Here is an 18,382-nt window from a genome sequence, read left to right as displayed (position 1 = left end):
ACCATCTCTGATGTGTAAGACATGATTACTTTTAAACTTTGATATCTCTTCTTGTTTTTCTCACATGACAGAGATCACACTGGCCGGTCTCTGATGCTACAATATTTAATCCTTCGGGGTGCTTTGAGTGCTGCGTGACACAGAAAACCCCATAGCATTGTACACACTGTTTAAAGTCCCTGCCACAGTAAAGGGTTACTACGTCCCGCTTATATCATGTACCCCCTTTAATCAACCCCCTCCTGAAAATAAATGAAAAACGAAGCTAAACAAACAAACAAACAAACAAACAAACAAACAAACAAATATATAAACACATACACAAACACAAACATAATAACGCACAACAAATCTACCACAAAATCAAAACCCTTCTCCTTTTTATGTTGCAATAACTGCTGAAACTAAAAGCACCCTGCATCCGTATCCATCCTCTTACCTGTTTGTACAGCATCTTGTACGCTGTCGTCTTCGGGGCGAAGGCAAACATGATCATGTCCCCTTCATTGTGGTTCTGGAGAGGCTGGTAATACTGCAAGGAATGTCGGTATGTGATCACCAGGCAGGCAACGACACTGGATGAACCCTGAGGAAAAACAGGTCAGTGACAGAGTTTTAGAATTGTTTCAATTCACACTGCTCAAATACTTGGATCCATCAGTCATCAATCCATCCATCCATTCATCCATTCATACATACATACATAAATACATACATACATACATACATACATAAATTCATTCATTCATTCATTCATTCATTCATTCATTCATTCATTCATTCATTCATTCATTCATTCAATGTACATACACTCACTGATTCATTCATATAATCATTCCTTTATTACTCAACTATTCATTCAGTAATTTGTCGACCTGATGGTGACCCATTCATTCACTCATTCATTCTTTCATCAATCCATCCATTCACTCATTCATTCACACTCTCGTTTACTGGTTAGTTAACCCATCATTAACTCTGTCATTCATCCATCCATTCATTCATTCTCTCTTTCAATCATCACATGAAAAGTCCATGATTGACCAGTGCCAGTCATGTTGCCGTCTTTCTATTGGTCTGTTAAGGACAATGGGCAGTGGGGGTGTGTGCCATAGGCTGCAAGAGAAATTGCTCTTCCACTCAACAGTAAGCCAGAATTTGAACCAAGAATAATCCTTTACTCTTTGGGATATCAAGCTCTGCCTGTACAACCCCTGAACTGCCTTGTAGTACACCTGCATCAATGTGATGATTCTGGAATATATCTGTGGTTGAGCATAACACAAGCGATCTGTTGCTATATTTGCACAAGAGATGTATTTTTCTTAGGACCATAAGGAAGATGGCAACACGGCTGGTGCTAGCTGATAATAGGAGTCTGACTTACTCCATCATAGAACTGAAGCTCCTCGTAGTAGGACTTGGGAAGCACGGTGAGCCCAACGCGAGGATGATGGAAGATGATGCCCTTCTCAAAGACATAGATCAATCCTGAAAAAATTGATAATTATAGACAGCAGGTACATCATTGCTGCCAGCACCGTAGACACACTCTTCCTCATCTCTTGTGATCTTTGGTTACAATTTTTCGTGTCATTTTATAAATGACTCCCCTTCATTACTATTGATTATGTTGTACTCATTTGAGGCCTGGTGCTTTTAATGCTGTCAGTGTACCACTTAGCACATAGGCAGAATATACAGTTACTCTGTCATGAAAATTAGATGTACCTAGATGCATGTAACAAGTGTTGTGATCAATATATTCTTATCAAACAATCAATGGTAACACATTGGCAAAATCAGAGCCATGTTTTTTTACTGACAATAATGACAATAATCTATCATGTATGTATGATACCCCTTTCTTGGTTTGTTATTTAGATATTATAGCAAATATCTTCTGTTCGAAGAAAGATACGCCAATGCAGTTGTGTTCCCATCAGAAACAGTAAGACTGCCCTATAGCCAGTAGCCTAGTGGATATGACAACTGTCTAGCAATCAGGACATTGCGGGTTCGAATCCCACTAAAATATGTATGCCCATTATTTTTTATTTTTTATCATGGCTATGACTTAAATACCAAATAATTGGTGTTTATCAAAACATCGATGAATGGCAATTTGTCAATCAGTTGCACTAAAAAAACAACCTGACACACGAACCATTAATCTGAAATTAAAGGGGGTATTGCTATCTTAACGTAATCAGCATTTAATCAGAATGGAAAATGGTGCTATAGAAATTGAATGCATCATTATTATTAATATCATTTGCAACATTATATACCTACAACAGTCATATTAGGGTCAGGTGTTTCCTTACCTTCACAAGGAACAGACAGCTCATGGCTTCCCACCATTGTACATGTTTCTCCGTTCAAAAGCAGCTTACCAAAGGGGCCCTCAGGGTTCTATGTGTATGTGAGAAACACAGTATAGTATGCCAAGAAATACAGTAATATTATACAACACCAAAAGAGTCTTGCATCCCTTCCCAATTGGTTAAATGATCATAATGTGACATTCTTTACAGTTTATTGGACAATGCCTGAAAAAAAAATATCCTGCCAACTGATTGGTCAACTGCTCATCACATTCACGAAAAAATTGCAGGAACAGCATAGTATTTGAATTTGATAAATCATATTCAATGCAAAAAGAAGTTTGTTTTTTAATCTACTTTTTTTCACTGATTTTTCACTGTATCCTATGGAAATTACAAATTGGTGAGCGACACAGAAATTCATGTATCTGAAAATAAATTCTTTGGATGTTAAGAGAGCTTGTGACAATTGTACACAGTAAACATACAGATCAATTTTCATATTACCTTCGAATAGACACTGATTCCATTTTCAATGTCAGCTTTCTTGCAGTCCATCTGGTTTGAAGACAAATCAAGCAGTAAAGAGATAAATATAGATGACACTGTAATTATGATACTTATCATAAATATCATAAATGATAATAATGATAAATTCTGGTTCGATTTCACATGAAGTAACAAAAAGCTGTCACAACGAGGCAAGGAAATGTACATTGTTGATCTGCTTCTACCACAGAGCATCCAAAACAGTGCTCAAGACTACAACTTGTACTACTTGCACAACATGCAAAAAGAGGAGAAGCAATTTAATCTGTTTAAAAAAAAAAAAGTTATTTCCTAGCACATCCCATTGTTATTACTGCTGGTGTTGTTGTTGTTGTTGTTGTTGTTTTTTTTTTTTTGGGGGGGGGGGTTACTTTCAGGCAAAAGGAACTGTGCTCATTTCAAAATGGCTGCTTTTCACACAAGAAGCAAATCATGAAAATATTTACGTTACTACACATGGAGGTCCCATATTAACGATGTGTTGCAACAATGAGCTGTATGGAAGAGCTATATGAGAAGCGCTGCAGAGCAATGTTTCCACACGAAGAACTCAATCGATCTTCTTGGTGGCACTCTTGGTAAATTTTGGCTTTATTCACTTATCAGCATGTCCACTCTGTTAATACATGGGGCTAAGATTCATTACAACCCCAGCCTTTCTCCACAAAACTTTATGCAAACATCAACCACATCATTACAAGTTATTGATACAATCTGCATGAGCTTCTGACTTCTTCTTCTTCTTCTTTTTTTTTTTGAAGTTTTCCATCTTCTTTCTCAGTTATTTTCACTGTTTTCTGTTTTCTCCATAATATGTAAAAAATGCTGAGGATTTTTGGTCACTAGGAATCACACACTCACCTGCCAAGTCATGCTTCTGGGAAGATGGCTTGTGAGGATGAGGTAATCTGTGTTCTGTTCAAGGCTCCCATCTACACACAATGAAGAAAGAAGTAACTATGCTATGACTAAAACTCAGCAAGTATGTACTGGTATACATCTATATCCAATGGATTTTATCGCTTTGCTTATGGAGTTGGAAAACAAATAGCTTCAGTTGAAACACAATTTAATGATCCTAAATTGCCTCGTATTTGATCAGATGCTCAGTCTTGCAAAGAAAAAAAAAAAGGAAGAAAGAAAATGCTTAACCTGAAACCTGATCATATTCCAGCCAAATTATAGGGTTGTTCTTGGAATATTGGTAGTAAGACTTAGCCCTTTGATTACTCTACATGAAGACACAGAAAAGATCAAATACAAATATGAATGCTACTAAAAATCAATACTATTAAAAACAGAAGTTATAAGAGAGCAAGATTATATCATTCCAGTCTGGCAGAAGTTGATTAATGTAATCTTACTAATGCAATACAGCACACACATATATTTCATGTATGCACACTCTCTCTCCCCAAAGCAGTCCCTTTTTTTATTAAAAAAAAAAAAGCAAAGTGAAAACATACCTTCATTTTGAACTCGTACACCTGATTCAATGAAGCTCTCAGCAAACACCACTGACCCAACCCAGCTACCAGGGTGTTCTACACTAGGTATGTCATACACTGTCAGTGATGCCTGGAAGTAAATGACAGAAATATTACACTTACACCTTATATGTACACCAAAACTGTTTACACACATCTGTAACAGAGAGGAGATGTGACACTGGGTATATGTATCTTTAATGAAGAGGGAAAGTTAATATCCTTAATGTTAAATACCATTATATTATATTCAGACAAGGACAGATTTTGATTGCCTTTCCTTTTTGTGTGTGTGTGTATGGGTGAGTGTATTTTTGTGATACAAGGTCACATTTGTGATTACATTTCATTTCATTCCTTTATTTAAGTGCGGCACATACTTCAGTTCAGAGACTGTTCTTCCGCAGGTCGGTCCGTGTGATTCAGACCAACATTTGCAAAAACATGAGAATATTCACAATTCTACGACTTCCATACCTTACACCCAATCTTGACAAAACCTTTATCGTTCAGTCCATCTGATTTTATCCCACTCATCAATCTCAGTTACAGCATGGAGTGGCATGTCACGTGCTACCTCAAAGGAAACCTCCTTCAGTCGTGTAAATTGTCCTGTCACCAAAATCGGCGTTTGTGCACAGAATTCACTGCTAGTACCAGCACACAGGAAACATTACAGTCATCCTGAACGATGGATATTATCTGTAAACTTGTATAGAGTAGAATTTTTGTTGTTGTTGGAAGTTTCTAGTAAGTGATAAATTCTTGATGCATTTCAGTTGGATTGACTTCCACATGAAAACAAGTGACCTTGAAATGCAGGTATGTCAAAGCTTAGACATGATTTGTGGAAAATTTAAGCTTTAAAGGGACTGTACAGTACTGGTTGAGGTGGGGATTCATGTTTTGAACATTCCTAAGTGAGATAATGAGAAACCTCTTATGAAATATGAAAGAACATGTTATTTTAAGAAGGATTCAACGTTTATTTGATGAAAATTGGTTTTGAAATGGCTGAGATATCCAAAAAAGTGATAATTATAAAAGGCGACAGGCCACGCCTTTTATTAGGATCTCTTTGTTTCATGTTGTTTTTGGATATCTCAGCCATTTCAAAACTGATTTTCATCTAATAAACTTTTGATACCCCTAAGAATTGCATGCTCTTTGACATCTCATAGAGTGGCTTCTGAATATCTCTCAAAAACGTTAAAAGCTAAATCCTCACCTCAACCACAACTGTACACACCCTTTAAAAACATGTTGCGCTTTGCAATATCAAAAAGTCATAAGTGATCAACACTCAGGAAAGCTGTTTGATGAATTGTCTGGAAATAAAAAAGCAGTCCAAATTTCAGGCTTTTTTCTTCCTAAATTGAAATAGATTAGTATAATGATCATATGATCTTAAACCACCAACTTACCAGTTTAACGAGGGAATGCTTCTGGTCTGTGAGTGCCTTGCTCTGGCCGTCGTAACTTAGAGATTCAAGCTTGAAGTCTATGTTGGCTCTAGAAAATTTAGAAAGCAAGATTTATCATTTTGAGAATGTTCCGATAATCCTTGAACAGATACAAAGTCATAACTCATATTTTTTAGTATAAATAAGACTTGAAACGGTGCTTGAAACTTTCCCATCTCTTTATCCCCTTGATATATAAAATACTGATGACAAAGCAGGGTTCAAATACACGTCTCAAGAGTTGAAGTGTATATTAAATATGTTGATGACAATTCAGGGTTCAAGTACATGTTGCAAAATTTGAAGAATACTTACAATGTACTTCATGTGGTATTAATCATTCTTTACAAGAAAATGCCTGCATGCTTTAAATCAATCCCAGTGTTGAATGTAGCATATATACAACATGTACTCCTATCATATATTTCTCAACTTGTACAGCGACGGACATAAATTCATCAAGATATACACGTCCTTCTCTGCGCTAAGAACGACACAAGGGTGTAAAATCTATCACCAGATATGCCACACTACGATAGAAACTGGCATTCCAAGTAGGGAATTGCGGCTGCAGTTTGGCAAAGGAAGTCAGCGATCAAAAACAGTGTCACGTCCTGTAGGTGACTAAAATGCATCTTTCGCATAATTATGTTGACATTGGTCCAATGACATGGTGTCTTGATATGGCTACCTCTCCTTCAGGATGAGTGCTTTGTGCTAAAAACTTGATATCCAAGAAGAATATGCCAAATCCAATCTGAAACAGTAACTCAGATTTGAAGGAGTTGCCACTTGCTCCTTTTTGCCAAAGCAAGACAGATTTAGCCTTTTTATACAAGCCCTTAAAATTTCCAAAATCAGTAGAAACTTCATCGCCTGCTCACCCCATTGCGATTAACCCCAAAGTAAAGAGCTGGTAATAAAACGATTTGTGTGCATTGTGCCTCACCCATTCTTGAGGAACGCACTGCCAAACTTGAGGTTGTACTCTCCGAACCCTGTCTGCAAAGTTTCCAGACACGCCTGCTCTGCCTGCAATGATAATAACAATAATACTGCTGCTACTACTGCTCAATGCTATTACTTTCTCTATCTAGTATTACTACTAGCACTATGGCTACAACAACAATGATAATGACAATAACAAACATCAACTACATTTTACTACTACCACTACTAATTTAACTGGCATTACTGCCTTTATTTCTACAATTTTTACTACCACTACTACGTACCACTACTACAAATACTACAGTTTTACTACTACTACTACTACTACTACTACTACTACTACTACTACTACTACTACTATTACTATTACTACTACTACTACTACTATTACTATTACTACTACTACTACTACTACTACTACTACTACTATTACTACTACTACTACCACTACTACGACTACTACTTCTACTACTACTACTACTACTACTACTACTACTACTACTACTACTACTACTACTACTACTACTACTACTACTACTACTACTACAATGTACTACTACCATTACATAAAGAACAAAAGTTAATATCATGATATCTGCAGAGAGTGTGGCACCTTCAAATATTTTGTTTCATTTGGATGACTCTGTCACTGCTCTGTTCATTTGGTTTTACTCTGTACTTCATCAAATTCAACTTGCACGCAAAATGGATTTTCACAATTAAGACAAAGACTTTTTTAACCTTTGTGGGGCTGACTGATTTGGAGTACTCCTCAATGGATGCCAAAACAGCACTGGTGACAACTTTGTACAGCTTCTCAAGCATTCTGCAACAAAAGAGAATGTCAACAAACATTATGATACATGAATACTAACATTCCACATCACATCAGTTTGGTGATGGCAAACATCAACATTTTTCTTGTGCCTCGTCAACCACTCGAGACAACGACAAAAATATTGACGGAATTATGCAACCTAAATATGAAAACAAAACACTTAAAAAAGAAACAACAGCAAAAAAATTATAACATGTTAACGGCATGTAGTCTTACTGGGGACCATAACAACACTTTTCTGTTTGTTCAGAACTAAAAATAACAATCATATTTTTACTGTCTCTCGCACCATTTAGTAAGTCTACATTATTATTTTTTTTAATATAAAACTTTTCATTTTTCATGAGGCTGAGAATTACATTGTCTGAATTGACTTACTGTGTTTACATGTTTACACGATCTTCTTGTAATCTGACCACACTCAACCAATTGAATGAAAGTCAATGTTCTAAAAACATTTTGTGGCTGGCTTACTTAATGTTTCTTTAGGTTTTGTGCTTTTTTTATCTTTTTCACATGAAATGTGACATGGGGTCATCATTATTAAAATGGCTCATGTCTAAAGAAAACCGATGCTCTGCGAAAATGGCAACTGGTCAGCTGTTACAGAGTCATGTGACAAGTCAATCCCATGAACCAATCACTATAACTACCATGGTCTCTTGATGTCTCTTGGATTTAATACCTTTTTTTTCCTTTAGATGCAAAATGACAAATATGGTAATTATCTTGAAACTGAATACAATCTTTTTGACCTCTGCTACATGTATCTGATGAGATGTGTTGGAATGTGGGGATCTAAAAATATCACTGAAAGCGAAGGGGGAAGTCATGCAACTTCAAAAAACAAAAAACGCATACAGATATACACTTGTACATATATGTATTTGATTGAATGTAATAAGAGGTGATGATGTGAGTGATGTTGGTGACCACAGTAGGTTTCGTGCACTGCCAAAAGGACGCCACCATCTGATTCTGCTTGAAGGATTGATATGTACAGCAGCTCTTCTTTTACACTTTTCATTCAAAATACCACTCCTCTCGGCGCAACTTCTCCTCTATAAAACATACAATCTAAGAATGGACCTAATCCCTCTGGATCAATCTAGACAATGTAAAATGTGGGACCACAATGTCATTTTGTCCAGCGATTTTTTGTTGAAAGAATTTGCGAAATATATTTCTATGCAAAGCGTGATTTCCCAGTGAGTATTGCATGAAGTGTGGCACTCACTCAATGTCTGTCCTGGGAGGGCGGGGTGCCTGGGGAGTCCCCCCTGTGGTCGGGTAGGGGGCGTGTCCACATGATGTGAAGTAGGTCCGGGCACAGCTCAAGGGGCTCCGTGGGGCAACCATCTGACAGGTCTGTTGAGATAGGAGAGCATGATATCCAAATTAATTATTTCACTAAGCTTTATGGTGAGTATGACCACATGGAATAAGATGGAATATCATGGTACTGGCCATTATGGTCAACATCAAAACTACGATAAACTCAACAAGGTATAATTGTCGCATAACGTGTGAACTCCTTCCTTCTAAGTTTCTGCTCGTCCAAACTCTCCAATCACAACAACCTCATTCCGCAAGATAGATCTGTCATCAAAAGAATTTTTATGACAGGTTTAATCTACGGCTCCTCTCCCTAGCTGGAGAAACGAGGAAGGAAAACAATTTTGACCTTTCATTGTGTTTATTATAACCTTAGTATATATGTGAAGTATATAGCTAGGTTATATGCACGCAAAAGAAAGTAGACATTGACTCAGTGGCTGCAATTACCGGACTGACTTTATTTCAGTCTATGTACATCTTTTATACAGTGAGTTCCATGGGAACGGAAGGGGTTGTGGTCAGCAGTGGTCAGTAAGGAATGCATCCAGTCTAACCACTGGCGTCTTACAGTAGATAAGAGAAAGATGATAGATAGTGTGGCATCGGAAGAACAGAGAGTAACTGTTATCAGAGAGGAGAGAAAACAGGGCTGAAAGTAGAGAGGGTGAGAGCAAGAGCGGAAATAATAATACAGTAGTCTCAACCTCAGACTTACATAAGATCAGTTTATCACACTCCTCCCCCTTAGAATTGTTTTTGGTTTTTCCAAAAATGGTTCTCATCAATTTACACAACATCATTCAGCCAAAAAGTGAAATCTTAACTTCTTTTGAATAACGCTATCTTATTTGAACATTATCCCAAAACTGTCAAATGTCCAAAATCTCCATCTAATACATTATCTTATTAAATCGGTCTGTTCAACTTATTTTGCAATTTGTTATATTTCTTAAGTCACCTTTCTTATATTCTGGGAGGTATAGATGTATGTGTGTACCATGTCAAATGTATCAACACACGAAATTAAACCAAAATTATAATGTTCAAATGAACTGTCCATTGAGTTCAGCTGTGAACAAACGAAGAGTTATCCTTAACTTTGAACTTAATTTCGACCTTGAATTGTCCAAAGTGTCCGGAATATTTACAAGTGTTATTCACAACTGCCTCCTCAATGTGGTATTGGCTCCCCATAGCGTTCAGGGTATTTTCGCTGGCGGGTTAGACCTGCGAAGTGCTGGTGCTTCGTCATCATGGTCTTGTTGCGCATTGTTGTTCCCCTCCCCACGTGGATGAGGAAGGAACACATCCGCAGCCACATCGTCGTTGTCACAGCGACGTCGGATGTGCTCGATGTGTCGCCTGCAGATGCGATCATCTGCCAGCCTCAGCGTATATTGGACGCCGTCGATGGAAATGACTTCGCCTGGCATCCACTGTGGACCGCTAGCGAAGTTTCTCACATACACGCGATCTCCGATACAAAAATTGCGAGCTTTAGCACGCTGATCATGCTTCTGCTTCTGATCATACTGCTTTCGCTGAACGCGCTCCTCCATGTTTGGTTTCACACAATCAAATCGCGAACGGGGAATGCGATTGAAGAGAAGTTGTGCAGGAGGTGTACCAGTTGTTGGATGAGGTGTGATGCGGTATGCCATCAGAAATCGTGACAACTTCGTTTCGATTGTGCCGTTGGTCATGCGCTTCATTGCAGCTTTGAAGGACTGCACTGCCCTCTCTGCCAGCCCATTTGATGATGGATGAAAAGGTGCAGTGCGAACATGACGGATTCCATTCAGCTGTAGGAATTGCTGAAATTCGTCGCTTGTGAACACGCTTCCATTGTCAGTGACAATAAGCTCTGGCAGGCCATGTATCGCGAAGGTTTCGCGTAGCTTCTCAATTGTGATTGAGCTGGTTGCCTTGTAGACTGGAAAGATATCCATCCATTTCGAATGCGAATCTACCAACACGAGAAACATACGGCCCATGAATGGCCCTGCATAATCCAAGTGGATTCGCGACCATGGCTTTCGTGGCCACTCCCATGGATGAAGTGGTGCTGCTGGCGGCAACTTTCGAGATTGCTGAAACTCCTTGCAATTTTTCACTTTGCTCTCCAGGTCACCATCCATTCCAGGCCACCAGAAATAACTGCGAGCGAGCGATTTCATTCGCGAGATCCCGGGATGAGCTTCATGCAGCTCCTCAGTGAGCTGATTTCTCCCTTGTGGAGGTATCACAACACGTGCTCCCCACATTATGCAGCCATCATACACACACAGCTCATCTCGCCTCCTGAAATAAGGCGAAATTTCCTCATCACACTTTGCCGGCCATCCACGAAGAACACATTCGCACACTCGCGACAAAATTGGATCCTTTGCGGTCCACTGCCTGATCGATGTCGGTGTGACGGGTGTCGACTCCAGGTGTTGCATAACTAGCACGTAGTCTGCTGGTTTGGGGATGCGCATACTAGGGTCCAGCTTTAGCCGTGCTAGCCAGTTCCTCCCCAGTAAATTCGGCCCATCGCCTTCGACAACTAGCAAGGGGAGTTCCAGGTCCTGGGCATTATGCTTCACATTCACATTGCATGCGCCCACTACTGGTATTTGGTCCCCTGTGTAAGTTCTTAACACCACATCGGACTGTGACAGCTGGGGTTGATGTTTCCATGCACGATAAGTTGCCTCGCTCACTATCGATAGTGTAGCTCCTGTATCGATCTCCATCACAGTGTTATTATGGGAAATCCCCAACTCGAGCAACATCGGAGCCTCCTTTGTAGGTGATGCCTGCGCATTGTGCATGAAATACTCTAGCTCCTCCATGTTGTCCCTGGATGGTGTGGACTCTTCCGCGCTAGTCTCTGCCATAAACTTTGTGTGGACCTCCTTCCTCTGCCCGGAATTTGTCTTACTCCGGCAGACTTTCGCGAAGTGTCCACGCTTTCCACAATTATGACAAGTGGCGTCGACTGCTTTGCACTTGCCCTTCTCGTGCCCCTGTCCACAGCGATAGCACGAGATGCGATGTTGAGCTCCGGTTTTGCCCTTTTTGTGTCCTGCCTGCTGCTTGAACACTTTGTTAGTCGCACCATTTCCGCGTGGAGCCTGTGTTGATTGAAGATCACACACATTTCTTTCTGCCATCTCCACACTTGTCGCAATGTCAACGGCCTTAGTGAGATCAAGCTTCTTCTCAGCTAGAAGAATACGTTGGATCCGATCATGTCTGATGCCGCAGACTAATCGATCGCGAATCATCTCCCCTAGAGTAGAACCATAATTGCAGTGCTCTGCCATTGACTTTAGTGCAGCTATGAATTCACTGATTGTTTCTGAGTCTTTTCGGAAACGGCTGTTGAACTTGCACCGTTCAACAATCTCACTTGGTGCTGGGGTGTAATGCTCCGTCATTACCTGGACAAGTTCAGCATACTTCTTGTCCGCTGGCTTGGCTGGAGAAACAAGACTGCGAAGAAGATTGTAAGCTGCTGGCCCGATGACAGTCAGCAATGTAGCTTGCCTCTTCTCCTCTGCTTCAATCCCATTGGCTTTGAAATACAGGTCCAATCTTTCTATGTATTGGCACCAGTCGATTCCCTCTCGGAATTCTTCAATATTTCCTACCAGACCAGCCATTTTACAGAAGTTTAATCCTCGTCGCCAGTATTATAACCTTAGTATATATGTGAAGTATATAGCTAGGTTATATGCACGCAAAAGAAAGTAGACGTTGACTCAGTGGCTGCAATTACCGGACTGACTTTATTTCAGTCTATGTACATCTTTTATACAGTGAGTTCCATGGGAACGGAAGGGGTTGTGGTCAGCAGTGGTCAGTAAGGAATGCATCCAGTCTAACCACTGGCGTCTTACAGTAGATAAGAGAAAGATGATAGATAGTAGTTACGTTCAGACGGGAGCCCTTAACCTCGAAGTTAGGAAACTTCGAGGTTAGAGCTTGTAGTTAGGGACCGTGAAGACGCACTCGTAGTTAGCAAACCTCGAGGTTTGCTCGAAGTTTCGAGCCACGAGAAATCTTATGGTTAGCGCTCTAACCACGAGCCGCGGGGGGTCCCCACTCGTAGTTAAGCACCGTGTGGACACAAAACACAACGAACTCGAAGTTAAGAGTGACCTCGCCGTAAACTCCGGCCCCCACAATTTCCCTCGGCTTCCGTGTCAACCTCCCAAACGTACACCACAAATACAACACACGTGAAAAACCTATGACGCATGACACAACAGCATCATCTTTTCTTCCCATGTGCTTGATCTCTGAAACTGAACACATCGAACTCGCTATCAAACTGTATTCTATATTCTTCTCCGACGCTAAAAAATGTTTTCGACGAATATCTTCATAAAGGCATAAAGTCATCAGTGCAGTGCTATCTCTGCATACCGTGACAGAGAAAAAGAGTCCCCGTAAGCGAGTCCGACAGGGTACGCCTTGTTACAGTGTGGGCTGAAACTTCCGGTTTTGTGTTTTTAACATCGAGTGGGACCCACTCGTAGTTACGGGGGGCAGAAGCTTAACCTCGAAGTTTCGTAACCTCGAGGTTAAGATTCGTCGTGTGGACACACGTCGTAGTTAGGGGGCAAGAGCGAAACCTCGAGGTTTCCTAACCTCGAGGTTAGGGCCTGCCGTCTGAACGTAACTAGTGTGGCATGGAAGAACAGAGAGTTACTGTTATCAGAGAGGAGAGAAAACAGGGCTGAAAGTAGAGAGGGTGAGAGCAAGAGCGGAAATAATAATACAGTAGTCTCAACCTCAGACTTACATAAGATCAGTTTATCACAGTGTTCCATTCCAAAATCTTTGGAGAGTTTGCAGATCCAAGCTACCTTGCTAGGCAATTAACGCACTCATCCACTGGCAAATCATACTTGAAAGAATCCCTATTTGAGAAAAAAAATGTGGTACAAAGGCCCTGGATTTCACACTACTTGAACCGTCTTGCCAGGACGAGGGCTAATTTCTAGCTCTGTTCACAATGCCCAGGCAATTAGCAATCGCTTCCTGGGCTTTTTCACCATCCTTTCAATTAACTCTTAAAAATCTGACCTGATTGATTAGCCAGAGCACACTCATTCATTCATTCATCTATCCATCCATCCATCCATCCATTCATTCATTCATCCATAAATCCATCCATCCATGCATTCATTCACTCATTCATCCATCCATCCATCCATCCATCCATCCATCCATCCATTCATCCATCCATCCATTCATTCATCCATCCATCCATCCATTCATTCATTCATTCATTCATTCATTCATTCATTCATTCATTCATTCATTCATTCATTCATTCATTCATTCATCCATCCATCCATTCATTCATTCATCCATTCATTCATTCATTCATTCATTCATTCATTCATTCATTCATCCATCCATCCATCCATTCATTCATCAATTCATTCATTCATTCATTCATCCATTCATTCATCCATCCATCCATCCATCCATCCATCCATCCATCCATCCATCCATCCATCCATCCATCCATCCATCCATCCATTCATTCATTCATTCATTCATTCATTCATTCATTCACTCATTCATCCATTCATTCATTCATCCATCCATCCATTCATTCATTCATTCATTCATTTTTACATGCAAATCGGGTATTCTTTGAGCAATTAGACACTTGTGACTCATATGAGAGATGTCGTACCATATGCCGTGCTGGTGTGCCGTCAATGCCGGAGACCTGGAGAGTCTTTGCTGGACGGTAAGTGCCCTCCTGTGTCTTGTCGATTTCCGCTCTCATCGAGTTTTGTCCAAACAGCACAAAGGGCTTCCTACAGGATGAGCTGCAGTGTGTGGCAGTCACATATCGAGTAGAATTAATGAAATAAACTTGAATAATGTGCACAAAAATAACGCCACCGACAATGCGATATCAAATGCCAGATAACAATAGTGTGATTTCATAGCCATCCATCCCCATGGAAACTGGATTTAAACAACCTCACCTACTCCAAGCTATAACAAAAAGACAGTGACGTCATTACTTAAGTACTCTATAATGATGTTAGTAATAGTGACGATATCTCTGTCATTTGAATGAAACAAAATGTTGGAAAAAAAAGACTAATTTAGCAAGAAAAGAATCAAGTCATTTCTGTTCTCCAGACGACAAGAAAAATTTGCTGCTACATTGCATCATTCAAAGAGCCTATGGAACAGTCATCATGAAGTAATATGCCAAAGGAAGGCATACAGCTGCAACAGTACGTACACGTGTACATGAATATGAAGCGAAATCTTTCTGTTCTGCCCTGTACAGTAAGTTTTCATTACTTAATGCAAATAAATTTTGAATCGATATCTCTTTAATTCTGAAATGCATTTATGACCTTTTATGGTTGTACTATTTTCGTCAGTACTGACATTTGATATAGCTAGTGTACAAATTATAAGGAAAGGTAAACTATTCAAATATATACAAGAATATATATACTGAAATACATTTATTGATAGCCATCTCTAAAGATAATAAAATGACATTTTAAACTTCATGCAACATGGAACAGTATATGGGACATGATGGTTCTTTGCCATGACCACAGCTGATGGCAAAACCAACATAATTTCCAACATTTATTTTCAGCAAAATAATGTTCTTCCTTGTATTTGAGAGTGTGAAGAAAGACATGAGATGTTATCTTTGACTTTCTTTTTTGTTGCTTTTGTCTCACCCACTCACCTGTCCTGGTTGCCTTTGGAAACACGACCATGGCTGTAGTAGCTCAGCAGGGGCTGTGGTTCAAAATTAACGGAATGTGGTTACAGTTTAACGTGCCCTCATGCTTAAGGGTCCTGTTTAACTTAGGGATTAGTGATTTAAAAAATGTTCAAGATATCACATTTGATGCAAGCACATGTGTAGGTCTGTCGTATCACAAAACATCCTACCATATAGAATTTTTGCAATAAAGTCTAAAATATAAGGAGATATCAGTATTTTTCTCATTAAACCATAACTGTAGAGGGTTTAGTCTGGCAGCATTCTTATTATAACTATTGTTCACATTTTGTGTCTTTAACAATACTTAACATTGATTATACAGATTCAAATTTTTACAGTGGTTGTTTCTATCCCAAACTCAAATTTTGGAACTATCTTAAAGCACTAATGCTGGGTTTTTGTTTCATCTGCAAATGGTAAATTATGCCTTTAAGTCAACTTTGATAGAATACATGTAAAATCAGAATGGAGGACATTTCACAAAATTCGACCTAAAATGATAAAGTCATGGAATTTTGCAATTTCACATCTGTCTGTTTGTTTGTTTGTTTTTACAAAAAGTGATTTTGGTCACAACCACATATGTTTACTGTGCAATCCTGCACTCATGTTTACATCAGCTTTGATAGAACAAAATCAGGTGAACAAAAAATCAGAATGGAGGACGTTTCACAAAATTTGACCTTCGCCTAAAATGATAAAGTCATGGAATTTTGTAATTTCACATGTGTTTGTTTGTTTGTTTCTTTGTTTGTTTGTTTGTTTGTTTGTTTTTCACAAAAAGTGATTTTGGTCACAACCACATATGCAAATTAGATGATATGATGATGTCATCACCTTACAACTAAACCAGTGACCTACCGATAAAATATCCCCTTTAGACACAAGATAAAGAGAAACAAAATCATACCCTTCAGTGAAAAGTATCAAGTTAACCACATCAAAACAGGAAAAAACATAATGCCTGCATCGATTATTTGTGGCGGAGGCATAAAAAAATTAATATATGGACTGGCAATAGAATGCGATCTCACATCACGGTGCTACACTGCATTAAACAGTAAATAGAATAATATCAAAATTGAAAACAGAATAAAATAAAAGAAAGAAAGAAAACAGTCTAGTGAACTATTTGGAATTCCTAACAAGGAAAGGTTGGACTAATTTGCACTTCTGATATTGTTTTATGTTTTGTACTTCATCATAGATACAGTATTATTTGAGTTTTATTTTGAGTTGCTGATGTTGATATATTTTTGTTTTCATTGTACTGTAAGTGATTTGGTTGTAATCACAAAAACAAAGTTCTTACATAATAATTTCCCCTAAAATTTGTATGGCGCTTCAATGTGTACTTCATTAAAGAAAAAGACTATCATGAAGACAAAGTAACATTGTCATCTTTATCATCATTGCACTTTCTGCTTTGATTCCTACATCATATCACTTCCCTTACCTCTCCGACCATTCCCTCTAAGAGCGTCGGGAATCCATTGTTTTTGCTGTGGGTGGAAAATGAGAACATAGAGCAAATCTAAACATCGTCTGCATGGCTTCCTTCATTTTTGATTTGCTAGCATTCTGCATCAGGGAAGGGACTTCCAAATCACAAATCACATTTGGAATATTGAGTTCCTGATCGTTGGGTCATGAGGCTCTTGCTGACCATACGAGAGCAAAATGCCTTACTTTGAAAGGGACTTTGACGCAACAAGAAAACTGATGGAATAAAGGCCAGTGACCGCAAGAAAGAAACCACTAAAAAAAACAACACGCATACACGGACAATGCAGCAAAGATTTGAGTAGAGTAAGATAAGACAAAAGGAATGAAAGCTATCGTAGTTTCGATATGAGTGTGTCATTTGGTAGGGTTCACTAGGAGCAACTAAAAATAGCACATCTCGGTCACATGACTTTCATGTCTCTTTCATCTCAGTCACATGACTTTGATCTCTTTTTTTTCTTCCTCCTTGCTATATACTTTGACACAGCTATCTTATTTTTGTCTTTATGACGGTCCTGACTTCATTAGAAAAACAAGAACATAATGCCTTTGATTTATATTGGGTAAACATGCAGAGAGTAGGCATTTCATTGCACTGTGTAAAAAGAGTGCCATTTGACATAGAAAAAACACATTAAAAGGCTTCTTAATTGTTGGCAAATTATCTATGTTACATTATATTCTCTTGTGCAAATCTCATGTAAAACAATTCTTCCCCAGAATTATATTTCCCTCAAAAGAGCTGAGAGCAACATTACCTTATAGCAATAAATAGGTTGCACATCACTTTTTTTTTTTTTTTGGGGGGGGGGGGGGATGCATATTTATAAGTTTTAAATACATGTAGTTCATAGTATTTTGTTGACTGCCTATCAAATTTTGCTGTTCTGCATTGTAAAATTACCTTTATAGATCCACTTCTTCATTTTACCCAATGGTATCTATTTTTGCTGCCAATACAGATGAAACTCAGATGAAATCTTCATCCATCGTGTGACTAGCAGCGTATAAAGTGCTGTCTATTGATGTACACGTAGTTATTGGTTCATCGAAAAATGGGCTGGTCAACATATTACTGTATACGCCATATATTTCGCGAGTCTAAATTTTCGCAAATCGGAACTTCCCGACAATTTCGCATGGGT

General features: G+C 39.0%; 1 protein-coding gene across 1 annotated transcript in view; it reads right to left on the bottom strand.

Annotated features, from left to right (window-relative positions):
• Window positions 1–18,382, bottom strand: part of LOC139717804 (dynein axonemal assembly factor 9-like) — a 64,786-nt gene that overhangs the window by 15,779 nt on the left and 30,625 nt on the right. The window contains exons 10-22 of the mRNA XM_071629303.1: window positions 17,188–17,233; window positions 15,690–15,742; window positions 14,655–14,793; window positions 8,853–8,983; window positions 7,519–7,603; window positions 6,776–6,858; window positions 5,788–5,875; window positions 4,343–4,454; window positions 3,738–3,808; window positions 2,835–2,885; window positions 2,328–2,415; window positions 1,388–1,491; window positions 440–586 (exon numbers count right to left, since the gene is read on the bottom strand). Of these exons, the coding sequence (XP_071485404.1) occupies window positions 440–586; window positions 1,388–1,491; window positions 2,328–2,415; window positions 2,835–2,885; window positions 3,738–3,808; window positions 4,343–4,454; window positions 5,788–5,875; window positions 6,776–6,858; window positions 7,519–7,603; window positions 8,853–8,983; window positions 14,655–14,793; window positions 15,690–15,742; window positions 17,188–17,233 (1,198 nt within the window). The remainder of the gene's footprint in view (window positions 1–439; window positions 587–1,387; window positions 1,492–2,327; window positions 2,416–2,834; window positions 2,886–3,737; window positions 3,809–4,342; window positions 4,455–5,787; window positions 5,876–6,775; window positions 6,859–7,518; window positions 7,604–8,852; window positions 8,984–14,654; window positions 14,794–15,689; window positions 15,743–17,187; window positions 17,234–18,382) is intronic.

Source organism: Diadema antillarum, unplaced genomic scaffold, assembly GCF_040938485.1.
Source record: "Diadema antillarum isolate AM-2024a unplaced genomic scaffold, OU_Dant_1.0 scf00000083, whole genome shotgun sequence".
Lineage (NCBI taxonomy): Eukaryota > Metazoa > Echinodermata > Echinoidea > Diadematoida > Diadematidae > Diadema > Diadema antillarum.
The sequence above is the reverse complement of the archived record's forward strand: the minus strand, read 5'-3'. Positions and strand labels throughout refer to the sequence as shown.